General features: G+C 50.0%; 1 protein-coding gene across 2 annotated transcripts in view; it reads left to right on the top strand.

The window, feature by feature from the left end:
* Positions 1 to 14,452, top strand: part of LOC112240907 (ephrin type-A receptor 5) — a 180,317-nt gene that overhangs the window by 135,996 nt on the left and 29,869 nt on the right. For both annotated transcript variants that reach the window (XM_042326366.1, XM_042326365.1), the window contains exons 12-14: positions 346 to 407; positions 1,796 to 2,005; positions 5,546 to 5,695. In XM_042326366.1, coding sequence (XP_042182300.1) covers positions 346 to 407; positions 1,796 to 2,005; positions 5,546 to 5,695 — 422 coding nt within the window. The remainder of the gene's footprint in view (positions 1 to 345; positions 408 to 1,795; positions 2,006 to 5,545; positions 5,696 to 14,452) is intronic.

The raw sequence follows: 14,452 nt of genomic DNA, 5'->3' as shown, positions 1-14,452 counted from the left end.
ATTAATACATGTTGTGTATATTGTCTGTATTAATACATGCTGTGTATATTGTCTGTATTAATACATGTTGGTATATTTCATTAATACATGCTGATGTATATTATCTGTATTAATACATGTTGTGTATATTGTCTGTCTTAATGCATGCTGTGTATATTGTCTGTATTAATACATGGTGTGTATATTGTCTGTATTAATACATGTGTATATTGTCTGTATTAGTACATGTTGTGTATATTGTCTGTATTAATACATGTTGTGTATATTGTCTATGTGGTTTCATTGCAGCGGTGATGTATCGCTCATCTGTTTGATATGATATTATTCTCTATATTCTTTTGTCAGCAAAACCTGTGATGATCATCACGGAGTACATGGAGAATGGATCACTGGACACCTTCCTCAAGGTAAACCATGTGGATCACTGGACACCTTCCTCAAGGTAAACCATGTGGATCACTAGACACCTTCCTCAAGGTAAACCATGTGGATCACTAGACACCTTCCTCAAGGTAAACCATGTGGATCACTAGACACCTTCCTCAAGGTAAACCATGTGGATCACTAGACACCTTCCTCAAGGTAAACCATGTGGATCACTAGACACCTTCCTCAAGGTAAACCATGTGGATCACTGGACACCTTCCTCAAGGTAAACCATGTGGATCACTAGACACCTTCCTCAAGGTAAACCATGTGGATCACTGGACACCTTCCTCAAGGTAAACCATGTGGATCACTGGACACCTTCCTCAAGGTAAACCATGTGGATCACTGGACACCTTCCTCAAGGTAAACCATGTGGATCACTAGACACCTTCCTCAAGGTAAACCATGTGGATCACTAGACACCTTCCTCAAGGTAAACCATGTGGATCACTAGACACCTTCCTCAAGGTAAACCATGTGGATCACTGGACACCTTCCTCAAGGTAAACCATGTGGATCACTAGACACCTACCTCAAGGTAAACCATGTGGATCACTAGACACCTGCCTCAAGGTAAACCATGTGGATCACTAGACACCTTCCTCATGACCACACTGTCTAAGGTCGTTTGAATGTCACGACCACACTGTCTAAGGTCGTCTGAATATCATGACCACACTGTCTAAGGTCGTTTGAATGTCACGACCACAACGTCTAAGAATAGGTCCCACTACTTTAGACCAGGGACCCCACAATCCCATTTACATTGCACTACTTTAAACCAGGGACACCCCAATCCCTTTACAGTGCACTACTTTAGACCAGGGCTCATAGGGGAGTAGAGTGTGTGCCCTCGATCAAGAATAGTACATTATAATGGGAATGGGGGTGTCCCTGGACAAAGGTAGTGCATTATAATGGGAATGGGGTGTCCCTGGTCAAAGGTAGTGCATTATAATGGGAATGGGGTGTCCCTGGTCAAAGGTAGTGCATTATAATGGGATGGGGTGTCCCTGGTCAAAGGTAGTGCATTATAATGGGAATGGGGTGTCCCTGGTCAAAGGTAGTGCATTATAATGGGAATGGGGTGTCCCTGGTCAAAGGTAGTGCATTATAATGGGAATGGGGTGTCCCTGGTCAAAGGTAGTGCATTATAATGGGAATGGGGTGTCCCTGGTCAAAGGTAGTGCATTATAATGGGAATGGGGTGTCCCTGGTCAAAGGTAGTGCATTATAATGGGAATGGGGTGTCCCTGGTCAAAGGTAGTGCATTATAATGGGAATGGGGTGTCCCTGGTGCATTATAATTGGAATGGGGTGTCATTAGGGACGTACTCTGAGCTTTTCCTCCCTCTTCTTCCTGTAGAAGAACGATGGCCAGTTCACAGTGATCCAGCTGGTTGGGATGCTGCGTGGTATGGCATCAGGCATGCGCTACCTGTGTGACATTGGATACGTGCACCGGGACCTGGCGGCGCGTAACATCCTGGTCAACAGCAACCTGGTGTGTAAGGTGTCTGACTTTGGCCTGTCCAGAGTCCTGGAGGATGATGCTGAGGCTGCCTATACGACCAGGGTAAGTGTCTGTCTGTCTGCGTGTCTGTCTGCGTGTCTGTCTGTCTGTCTGTCTGTCTGTCTGTCTGTCTGAGTGTCTGTCTGCCTGTCTGTCTGTGTCTGTCTGCGTGCCTGTCTGTCTGTCTTCCTGTCACACAATGACTCACACGCTCATCCCCAACATGACTTGTTATTAGTTAGCCCTCTGCAGCAGCACAGCCATGATTCTCCTGTCTCTGTGTCTGCCTGTCTGTCTCTGTGTCTTCCTGTCTCTGTCTTCCTGTCTGTCTCTGCCTGTCTGTCTCTGTGTCTGCCTGTCTGTCTCTGTGTCTTCCTGTCTGTCTCTGTGTCTGCCTGTCTGTCCCTGTCTTCCTGTCTGTCTCTGTCTCTGCCTGTCTGTCTCTGTGTCTGCCTGTCTGTCTCTGTGTCTTCCTGTCTGTCTCTGTGTCTTCCTGTCTGTCTCTGTGTCTGTCTGTCTCTCTGCCTGTCTGTCTCTGTGTCTGCCTGTCTGTGTGTCTCTTTGTTTCTGTGTCCATCGTCTCTTCTAGCTCTACCGATTCCAATTGACCACTACATGGCGGGACACCCGGGGGGGTGGCTTGACAGGGAGGGAGTGCAAGTGAAGGATAGTGACAGGGTGGGAGGAGGCAGTGTGCACGTGAAGGATAGTAGGAGGCAGTGTGCAAGTGAAGGATAGTGACAGGGTGCACGTGAAGGGTAGGAGGCAGTGTGCACGTGAAGGATAGTGACAGGGTGGGAGGAGGCAGTGTGCACGTGAAGGATAGTGACAGGGTGGGAGGAGGCAGTGTGCACGTGAAGGATAGTGACAGGGTGGGAGGAGGCAGTGTGCACGTGAAGGATAGTGACAGGGTGGGAGGAGGCAGTGTGCACGTGAAGGATAGTGACAGGGTGGGAGGAGGCAGTGTGCAAGTGAAGGATAGTGACAGGGTGGGAGGAGGCAGTGTGCACGTGAAGGATAGTAGGAGGCAGTGTGCAAGTGAAGGATAGTGACAGGGTGGGAGGAGGCAGTGTGCACATGAAGGATAGTGACAGGGTGGGAGGAGGCACTGTGCACGTGAAGGATAGTAGGAGGCAGTATGCACGTGAAGGATAGTGACAGGGTGGGAGGAGGCAGTGTGCACGTGAAGGATAGTGACAGGGTGGGAGGAGGCAGTGTGCACATGAAGGATAATGACAGGGTGGAAGGAGGCAGTGTGCACGTGAAGGATAGTGACAGGGTGGGAGGAGGCAGTGTGCACGTGAAGGATAGTGACAGGGTGGGAGGAGGCAGTGTGCACGTGAAGGATAGTGACAGGGTGGGAGGAGGCAGTGTGCACGTGAAGGATAAGTGACAGGGTGGGAGGAGGCAGTGTGCACGTGAAGGATAGTGACAGGGTGGGAGGAGGCAGTGTGCACGTGAAGGATAATGACAGGGTGGGAGGAGGCAGTGTGCACGTGAAGGATAGTGACAGGGTGGGAGGAGGCAGTGTGCACGTGAAGCATGGCATGCACACAGTGCTCTGTGAGGTCTGAGGCTCATATGTGAGAGCTCTGAGTGTGTGTGTATGTAGCAGTGGTAGTTAGCTGTCTGAGGCAGTGTGTGTATGTAGCAGTGGTAGTTAGCTGTCTGAGGCAGTGTGTGTATGTAGCAGTGGTAGTTAGCTGTCTGAGGCAGTGTGTGTATGTAGCAGTGTTAGTTAGCTGTCTCTACTTGGCTGTCTGAGGCAGTGTGTGTGTAGCAGTGTTAGTTAGCTGTCTGAGGCAGTGTGTATGTAGCAGTGTTAGTTAGCTGTCTGAGGCAGTGTGTTCATGTAGCAGTGTTAGCTAGCTGTCTCTACTTGGCTGTCTGAGGCAGTGTGTGTGTAGCAGTGTTAGCTAGCTGTCTCTACTTGGCTGTCTGAGTCAGTGTGTATGTAGCAGTGTTAGCTAGCTGTCTCTACTTGGCTGTCTTAGTCGGTGTGTATGTTGCAGTGTTAGTTAACTGTCTACTTGGCTGTATTAGTCGGTGTGTATGTTGCAGTGTTAGTTAGCTGTCTGAGTCAGTGTGTATGTAGCAGTGTTAGCTAGCTGTCTCTACTTGGCTGTCTTAGTCGGTGTGTATGTTGCAGTGTTAGCTAGCTGTCTCTACTTGGCTGTCTTAGTCGGTGTGTATGTTGCAGTGTTAGTTAACTGTCTACTTGGCTGTATTAGTCGGTGTGTGTGTTGCAGTGTTAGCTAGCTGTCTGAGGCAGTGTGTATGTAGCAGTGTTAGCTGACGTAAACTCACTCACTTTTATACATCGCCTTGGTCCGTGCAATTGCCCTTATTTTAGCGCCCAAAAAAACGTAATACTTCCAGATCAACTGTAATGTCAATACCATTGTAAAGCACAATTTCTCCCCTTTCCAACAGAATTCATGCCGAGACCTCCATGCTGCCCGTTTCTGCATGATTGAAAAAGGCAATGAGCTCCTTCGGGTCTTTTTAAAAATGGCGGGTGGGGAAGAGAAACTAATGCGTGGTAGTGGGAAGGAGAGGAGCTGTGTGGGAAAGCGCCTGTTTTTCACTCGATCTGTGCGACTTATCACCTTATCGCCTCTAAAATGTAAATAAAACACTATAAAGAGTTTATATAATGCGTCATTACAAAGCTATTTGAAGGTTTGTGTCGAATTTGAATCAGGTTTTTAGGGCGGTGCTCAAGTGATCTTCAGAAGTAAACAGCGGCTTTGAGAGTGCCCATCGCTTACAATGATGATGCAAAAAATGACTAGGTATCCCCCCTCTTAACCCCGTCACTGTCCATTTCTTGTTTTTAAACGATGAGAGAAGTGCTACACCTGGTGGAGAGAGATTGTAAGACAGAAATAGTTGCTTTATGCGTGCTGTACGTTACGACATGACACGTCAAGATGTAACGGAGGGTCAGTTTTTTCAACTTTTCTCCAATACTATAGAACCATTACCATGTCGATCAACGCATGAATAGAAACCTAGTTCACACCCCAGATTTTGCAGTCAACACAATCGCTACAGTCCCATTAGTTTTCTTTGCAGCCTCGTTTGAATGTCGCGGTTGCGCACATTTGTACGGAATAGGGTGAGTTTACATTAGCTGTCTCTACTTGGCTGTCTGAGGCAGTGTGTGTATGTAGCAGTGTTAGTTAGCTGTCTCTACTTGGCTGTCTGAGGCAGTGTGTGTGTAGCAGTGTTAGCTAGCTGTCTCTACTTGGCTGTCTGAGGCAGTGTGTGTGTAGCAGTGTTAGCTAGCTGTCTCTACTTGGCTGTCTGAGGCAGTGTGTGTGTAGCAGTGTTAGCTAGCTTTCTCCATTTTTCTTTCTAAACCTGATAATTGCGCTGTGCTGCCCAGATTGTGCAGGTTCTGTCACTGACTGTGACACTGCATCCAGGACAGCCAATTAGCATGCGGCACAATCTCCAGGACAGCCAATTAACACGTAGCACAGTTTCCAGGACATATCTACAGTATTGCTCTCTCTGAGAACCACACATAGCCTGTACACATCATTCTCCATCCTAAAATAACCATCTGAATGTTGTTGATATGTTTCTCTCTCTCAGGGCGGTAAAATCCCTATCCGCTGGACAGCTCCAGAAGCAATAGCATTCAGGAAGTTCACCTCCGCCTCTGACGTGTGGAGTTACGGCATCGCCATGTGGGAAGTGATGTCATACGGAGAGAGACCCTACTGGGAGATGAGTAACCAGGATGTAAGTCTTCTTCTCAATTGCCACCAATGGTAGGATTTATTGAGCTAGTGGATGGTTGGATTTATTGAGCTTGTGGATGGTTGGATTTATTGAGCTAGTGGATGGTTGGATTTATTGAGCTAGTGGATGGTTGGATTTATTGAGCTAGTGGATCGTAGGATTTATTGAGCTAGTGGATGGTAGGATTATTGAGCTTGTGGATGGTTGGATTTATTGAGCTAGTGGATGGTTGGATTTATTGAGCTAGTGGATGGTAGGATTTATTGAGCTAGTGGATGGTTGGATTTATTGAGCTAGTGGATGGTAGGATTTATTGAGCTAGTGGATGGTAGGATTTATTGAGCTAGTGGATGGTTGGATTTATTGAGCTAGTGGATGGTAGGATTTATTGAGCTAGTGGATGGTTGGATTTATTGAGCTAGTGGATGGTAGGATTTATTGAGCTAGTGGATGGTATGATTATTGAGCTTGTGGATGGTTGGATTTATTGAGCTAGTGGATGGTTGGATTTATTGAGCTAGTGGGTGATAGGATTTATTGAGCTAATGGATGGTAGAATGTTTTGAGCTAGTGGATGGTTGGATATATTGAGCTAGTGGATGGTTGGATTTATTGAGTTAGTAGATGGTTGGAGTTATTGAGCTTGTGGATGGTCGGATTTATTGAGATAGTGGATGGTAGATTTATTGAGCTAGTGGATGGTTGGGTTTATTGAGCTTGTGGATGGTAGGATTTATTGAGCTAGTGGATGGTAGGACTTATTGAGATAGTGGATGGTAGATTTATTGAGCTAGTGGATGGTTGGATTTATTGAGCTTGTGGATGGCAGGATTTATTGAGCTAGTGGATGGGATGACTTATTGAGCTAGTGGATGGTAGGATTTATTGAGCTAGTGGATAGTTGGATTTATTGAGCTATTGGATAGTTGGATTTATTGAGCTAGTGGATAGTTGGATTTATTGAGCTAGTGGATGGTTGCTGTCGATCATTAGAACAAAGTACTCCTTTTTAATGTCACAGACTACAAGCTACTCTACTTATCAGGTATTTATTCCATATTACCAATGTATTCCTTTACAGTCACCAGACTCTAAGACCAGGAACCAGAGAATATAGGCTGTCTTTATCCGTCAATTATATTACAGGGCCACTGACTGTTAGTGTTATTCAGAGAATGGAGGTGAAATGTGTAGTGTCTTAGCAGCCAGGAGGGGAATGGCTAAGAGAGGAGTGTCTTAGTAGCCAGGAGGGGAATGGCTAAGAGAGGAGTATGGCTAAGAGAGGAGTGTCTTAGTAGCCAGGAGGGGTTTGGCTAAGAGAGGAGTGTCTTAATAGCCAGGAGGGGTTGGCTAAGAGAGGAGTGTCTTAGTAGCCAGGAGGGGATTGGCTAAGAGAGGAGTGTCTTAGTAGCCAGGAGGGGATTGGCTAAGAGAGGAGTGTCTTAGTAGCCAGGAGGGGTTTGGCTAAGAGAGGAGTGTCTTAGTAGCCAGGAGGGGAATGGCTAAGAGAGGAGATGGAGATCTATTAATAGAAGAACAGGAGAAACAGAGAAGTGGTATTGAATGTGTCTGACAGGGGAGAGAGAGAGAGAGAGAAATAAATAGGATGGAGAGAGAGAGAGACAGAGTGATGGGGCTGGAGAGAGAGAGAGAGACAGAGTGATGGGGATGGAGAGAGAGAGAGAGACAGAGTGATGGGGATGGAGAGAGAGAGAGAGACAGTGTGATGGGGATGGAGAGAGAGAGTGATGGGGATGAGAGAGAGAGAGACAGAGTGATGGGGATGGAGAGAGAGAGAGACAGAGTGATGGGGATGGAGAGAGAGAGAGACAGAGTGATGGGAATGGAGAGAGAGAGAGAGACAGAGTGATGGGGATGGAGAGAGAGAGACAGAGTGATGGGGATGAGAGAGAGACAGAGTGATGGGGATGGAGAGAGAGAGACAGAGTGATGGGGATGGAGAGAGAGAGAGAGTGATGGGGATGGAGAGAGAGAGTGATGGGGATGGAGAGAGAGTGATGGGGATGGAGAGAGAGTGATGGGGATGGAGAGAGAGTGATGGGGATGGAGAGAGAGAGTGATGGGGATGGAGAGAGAGTGATGGGGATGGAGATGGAGAGAGAGACAGAGTGATGGGGATGGAGAGTGAGACAGAGTGATGGGGATGGAGAGAGAGAGAGTGAGACAGAGTGATGGGGATGGAGAGAGAGAGAGAGTGAGACAGAGTGACGGGGATGGAGAGAGAGAGAGAGAGAGAGAGAGGGATGGAGAGAGAGAGAGACAGAGTGATGGGGATGGAGAGAGAGAGTGATGGGGATGGAGCGAGAGAGAGACAGAGTGATGGGGATGGAGAGAGAGAGAGAGAGTGATGGGGATGGAGAGAGAGAATGATGGGGATGGAGAGAGAGAGTGATGGGGATGGAGAGAGAGAGAGACAGAGTGATGGTGATGGACCATTTAACCATTTGTACATTGTTAAAACACTGTATATATATATATATATAATATGACATTTGTAATGTCTTTACTGTTTTGAAACTTCTGTATGTGTAATGTTTACTGTTAATTTTTGTTGTTTTTCACTTCATATATTCACTTTGTATGTTGTCTACCTCACTTGCTTTGGCAATGTTAACACATGTTTCCCATGCCAATAAAGCCCTTGAATTGAATTGAATTGAATTGAGAGAGAGTGATCGGGATGGAGAGAGAGAGACAGAGTGATGGGGATGGAGAGAGAGTGATGGGGATGGAGAGAGAGAGAGTGATGGGAATGGAGAGAGAGAGAGAGACAGAGTGATGGGATGGAGAGAGAGAGACAGAGTGATGGGGATGGAGAGAGAGAGAGACAGAGTGATGGGGGTGGAGAGAGAGAGAGACAGTGTGATGGGGTGAGAGAGAGAGAGACAGAGTGATGGGGATGGAGAGAGAGAGAGACAGAGTGATGGGGGTGGGGATGGAGAGAGACAGTGATGGGGGGATGGAGAGAGACAGAGTGATGGGGTGGAGAGAGAGAGACAGCGTGATGGGGGTGGAGAGAGAGACAGAGTGATGGGGGGGAGAGAGAGTGATGGGGAGGGAGAGAGAGAGTGATTTGATGGGAGGAGTGATGGGGATGGAGAGAGACAGAGTGATGGGGCTGGAGAGAGACAGAGTGATGGGGGTGGAGAGAGAGAGAGAGAGTGATGGGGTGGAGAGAGAGACAGAGTGATGGGGGTGGAGAGAGAGAGAGACAGAGTGATGGGGATGGAGAGAGAGAGAGACAGAGTGATGGGGGGAGAGAGAGAGAGAGACAGAGTGATGGGGATGGAGAGAGAGAGAATGATGGGGATGGGAGAGAGAGAGAGAGTGATGGGGATGGGGATGGAGAGAGAGTGATGGGGGATGGGAGAGTGATGGGGATGGAGAGAGAGTGATGGGGATGGAGAGAGAGAGTGATGGGGATGGGAGAGAGAGACAGAGTGATGAGGATGGAGAGAGAGAGAGACAAAGTGATGGGGATGGAGAGAGAGAGAGACAGAGTGATGGGGATGGAGAGAGAGAGTGATTGGGATGAGAGAGAGAGTGATGGGGATGGAGAGAGAGAGAGTGATGGGGATGGAGAGAGAGAGAGAGAGACAGAGTGATGGGGTGGAGAGAGAGAGAGACAGAGTGATGGGGTGGGAGAGAGAGAGACAGAGTGATGGGGTGGAGAGAGAGACAGCGTGATGGGGTGGAGAGAGAGAGAGAGACAGAGTGATGGGATGGGAGAGAGAGTGATGGGGAGAGAGAGAGTGATGGGGATGGAGAGAGAGAGAGTGATTTGGATGGAGAGAGTGATGGGGATGGAGAGAGAGAGTGATGGGGATGGAGAGAGAGAGAGACAGAGTGATGGGGATGGAGAGTGACAGAGTGATGGGGCTGGAGAGAGACAGAGTGATGGGGATGGAGAGAGAGAGACAGAGTGATGGGGATGGAGAGAGACAGAGTGATGGGGCTGGAGAGAGACAGAGTGATGGGGATGGAGAGAGAGAGAGTGATGGGGATGGAGAGAGAGAGAGTGATGGGGATGGAGAGAGAGAGAGTGATGGGAATGGAGAGAGAGTGATGGGGATGGAGAGACAGAGTGATGGGGATGGAGAGAGAGAGACAGAGTGATGGGGATGGAGAGAGAGAGAGACAGAGTGATGGGGATGGAGAGAGAGAGTGATTTGGATGGAGAGAGAGAGTGATGGGGATGGAGAGAGAGAGTGATGGGGATGGAGAGAGAGAGACAGAGTGATGGGGATGGAGAGAGAGAGAGACAGAGTGATGGGGATGGAGAGAGACAGAGTGATGGGGCTGGAGAGAGACAGTGTGATGGGGATGGAGAGAGAGAGACAGAGTGATGGGGCTGGAGAGAGACAGAGTGATGGGGCTGAGAGAGACAGAGTGATGGGGATGGAGAGAGAGAGACAGAGTGATGGGGATGGAGAGAGAGAGAGACAGAGTGATGGGGATGGAGAGAGAGAGAAAGACAGAGTGATGGGGATGGAGAGAGAGAGAGACAGAGTGATGGGGATGGAGAGAGAGAGAGACAGAGTGATGGGGATGGAGAGAGAGAGCCAGAGTGTGATGGGGGAGAGAGAGAGACAGAGTGATGGGGATGAGAGAGAGACAGAGTGATGGGGATGGTGGAGAGAGACAGAGGATGGGGATGGAGAGAGAGAGAGACAGAGTGATGGGGATGGAGAGACAGAGTGATGGGGATGGAGAGAGAGAGATGGGATGGGGATGGAGAGAGAGAGACAGAGTGATGGGGATGGAGAGAGAGAGAGACAGAGTGATGGGGAGGGAGAGAGAGAGAGACAGAGTGATGGGGATGATGGGGAGAGAGAGAGACATGGGGATGAGAGAGAGAGTGATGGGGGAGAGGAGAGAGACAGAGAGTGATGGGGCTGAGAGAGACAGAGTGATGGGGATGGAGAGGAGAGTGATGGGGATGGAGAGAGAGAGAGACAGAGTGATGGGGATGGAGAGAGAGAGTGATTTGGATGGAGACAGAGTGATGGGGATGGAGAGAGAGAGTGATGGGGATGGAGAGAGAGAGACAGAGTGATGGGGATGGAGAGAGAGAGAGACAGAGTGATGGGGATGGAGAGAGACAGAGTGATGGGGCTGAGAGAGACAGTGATGGGGATGGAGAGAGAGAGACAGAGTGATGGGGATGGAGAGAGAGAGAAAGACAGAGTGATGGGGATGGAGAGAGAGAGACAGAGTGAGGGGATGGAGAGAGAGAGAGACAGGATGGGGATGGAGAGAGAGAGAGACAGAGTGATGGGGAGGGAGAGAGAGAGACAGAGTGATGGGGATGGAGAGAGAGAGAGAGACAGAGTGATGGGGATGGAGAGAGACAGAGTGATGGGGGGAGAGAGAGAGAGACAGAGTGATGGGGATGGAGAGAGAGAGAGACAGAGTGATGGGGATGGGGAGAGGAGAGAGAGACAGAGTGATGGGGATGGAGAGAGAGAGACAGAGTGATGGGGATGGAGAGAGAGAGAGACAGAGTGATGGGGATGAGAGAGAGAGAGAGAGACAGAGTGATGGGGATGGGGAGAGAGAGAGACAGAGTGATGGGGTTGGAGAGAGAGAGAGACAGAGTGATGGGGATGGAGAGAGAGATGGGGCTGGACAGAGTGATGGGGATGGGAGGAGAGTGATGGGGATGGAGAGAGAGAGAGACAGAGTGATGGGGATGGAGAGAGAGAGTGATGGGGATGGAGAGAGAGAGTGATGGGGATGGAGAGACAGAGTGATGGGGATGGAGAGAGAGAGTGATGGGGATGGAGAGACAGAGTGATGGGGATGGAGAGAGAGAGACAGAGTGATGGGGATGGAGAGAGAGAGAGAGAGACAGAGTGATGGGGATGGAGAGAGAGAGATGGAGACAGAGTGATGGGGATGGAGAGAGAGACAGAGTGATGGGGATGGAGAGAGAGAGACAGAGTGATGGGGATGGAGAGAGAGAGAGACAGAGTGATGGGGATGGAGAGAGACAGAGTGATGGGGATGGAGAGAGACAGAGTGATGGGGATGGAGAGAGAGAGAGTGATGGGGATGGAGACAGAGTGATGGGGATGGAGAGAGAGAGACAGAGTGATGGGGATGGAGAGAGAGACAGAGTGATGGGGATGGAGAGAGAGAGACAGAGTGATGGGGATGGAGAGAGAGAGAGAGTGATGGGGATGGAGAGAGAGAGGATGAGGATGGGGATGGAGAGAGAGAGACATGATGGGGATGAGAGAGAGAGAGAGACAGAGGATGGGGATGGAGAGAGAGAGACAGAGTGATGGGGATGGAGAGAGAGAGAGACAGAGTGATGGGGATGGAGAGAGAGAGAGAGAGAGACAGAGTGGAGAGAGAGAGACAGAGTGATGGGGATGGAGAGAGACAGAGTGATGGAGGGGGGATGGATGGAGAGAGAGACAGAGTGATGGGGATGATGGGGATGGAGAGAGAGAGAGACAGAGTGATGGGGATGAGAGAGAGAGTGTGATGGGGGGATGGAGAGAGAGTGATGGGGATGATGGGGATGAGAGAGAGAGACAGAGTGATGGGGATGGAGAGAGAGAGAGAGACAGAGTGATGGGGATGAGAGAGAGAGAGAGACAGAGTGATGGGGATGGAGAGAGACAGAGTGATGGGGATGGAGAGAGACAGAGTGATGGGGATGGAGAGAGAGAGAGAGAGACAGAGTGATGGGGATGGAGAGAGAGAGAGACAGAGTGATGGGGGGGATGAGAGAGAGAGAGAGACAGAGTGATGGGGATGGAGAGAGACAGAGTGATGGGGGGGATGGAGAGAGAGAGACAGAGTGATGGGGATGGAGAGAGAGAGACAGAGTGATGGGGTGATGGGGATGGGATGGAGAGAGAGAGACAGAGTGATGGGGATGGAGAGAGAGAGAGTGATGGGGACAGAGTGATGGGGATGAGAGAGAGAGACAGAGTGATGGGGATGGAGAGAGAGAGACAGAGTGATGGGGATGGAGAGAGAGAGAGACAGAGTGATGGGGGGGATGGAGAGAGAGAGAGTGATGGGGATGGAGAGAGAGAGAGTGATGGGGATGGAGAGAGAGAAAGACAGAGTGATGGAGTGCTGGGGATGAGAGAGAGACAGAGTGATGGGGATGTGATGGGGATGGAGAGAGAGACAGAGTGATGGGGATGGAGAGAGACAGAGTGATGGGGATGGAGAGAGAGAGAGAGTGATGGGGATGGAGAGAGAGAGAGTGAGAATGATGGGGATGGGAGAGAGAGAGAGACAGAGTGATGGGGATGGAGAGAGAGAGAGACAGAGTGATGGGGGGGGAGAGAGAGAGAGACAGTGATGGGGGGAGAGAGAGAGAGAGACAGAGTGATGGGGTGGAGAGAGAGAGAGACAGAGTGATGGGGGTGGAGAGAGAGAGAGACAGTGTGATGGGGTGGAGAGAGAGAGAGACAGGTGATGGGGGGAGAGAGAGAGACAGATGGGGGTGATGGGGATGGAGAGAGAGAGTGATGGGGAGGAGAGAGAGAGTGATTTGGATGGAGAGAGAGTGATGGGGATGGAGAGAGACAGAGTGATGGGGATGGAGAGAGAGAGAGACAGGGGATGGGGGAGAGAGAGAGTGATGGGGTGGAGAGAGAGAGACAGAGTGATGGGGGTGGAGAGAGAGAGAGACAGAGTGATGGGGTGGAGAGAGAGAGAGAGACAGAGTGATGGGGTGGAGAGAGAGAGACAGAGTGATGGGGTGGAGAGAGAGACAGAATGATGGGGAGAGAGAGAGAGTGATGGGGATGGAGAGAGAGAGATGGGGATGGAGAGAGAGAGTGATGGGGATGGAGAGAGAGTGATGGGAGATGGAGAGAGAGTGATGGGGATGGAGAGAGAGAGTGATGGGGAGAGAGAGAGACAGAGTGATGAGGATGGAGAGAGAGAGACAAAGTGATGGGGATGGAGAGAGAGAGAGACAGAGTGATGGGGATGGAGAGAGAGAGTGATTGGGATGGAGAGAGAGATGATGGAGATGGAGAGATGGAGAGAGTGATGGGGATGAGAGAGAGAGAGAGACAGAGTGATGGGGTGGAGAGAGAGAGAGACAGAGTGATGGGGTGAGAGAGAGAGACAGAGTGATGGGGGTGGAGAGAGAGACAGAGTGATGGGGTGGAGAGAGAGAGAGACAGAGTGATGGGATGGGAGAGAGTGATGGGGATGGAGAGACAGAGTGATGGGGATGGAGAGAGAGAGAGTGTGATGGAGAGGATGGGGATGGAGAGAGAGAGTGAGAGAGAGAGAGAGAGACAGAGTGATGGGGATGGAGGACAGAGTGATGGGGCTGGAGAGAGACAGAGTGATGGGGATGGAGAGAGAGAGAGACAGAGTGATGGGGATGGAGAGAGACAGAGTGATGGGGCTGGAGAGAGACAGAGTGATGGGGATGGAGAGAGAGAGAGTGATGGGGATGGAGAGAGAGAGAGTGATGGGGATGGAGAGAGAGAGAGTGATGGGGATGGAGAGAGAGTGATGGGGATGGAGAGACAGAGTGATGGGGATGGAGAGAGAGAGACAGAGTGATGGGGATGGAGAGAGAGAGAGACAGAGTGATGGGGATGGAGAGAGAGAGTGATTTGGATGGAGAGAGAGTGATGGGGATGGAGAGAGAGAGTGATGGGGATGGAGAGAGAGAGACAGAGTGATGGGGATGGAGAGAGAGAGAGACAGAGTGATGGGGATGGAGAGAGACAGAGTGAGAGAGAG

This window comes from Oncorhynchus tshawytscha, linkage group LG09, assembly GCF_018296145.1.
Source record: "Oncorhynchus tshawytscha isolate Ot180627B linkage group LG09, Otsh_v2.0, whole genome shotgun sequence".
Taxonomy (NCBI): domain Eukaryota; kingdom Metazoa; phylum Chordata; class Actinopteri; order Salmoniformes; family Salmonidae; genus Oncorhynchus; species Oncorhynchus tshawytscha.
The sequence above is the reverse complement of the archived record's forward strand: the minus strand, read 5'-3'. Positions and strand labels throughout refer to the sequence as shown.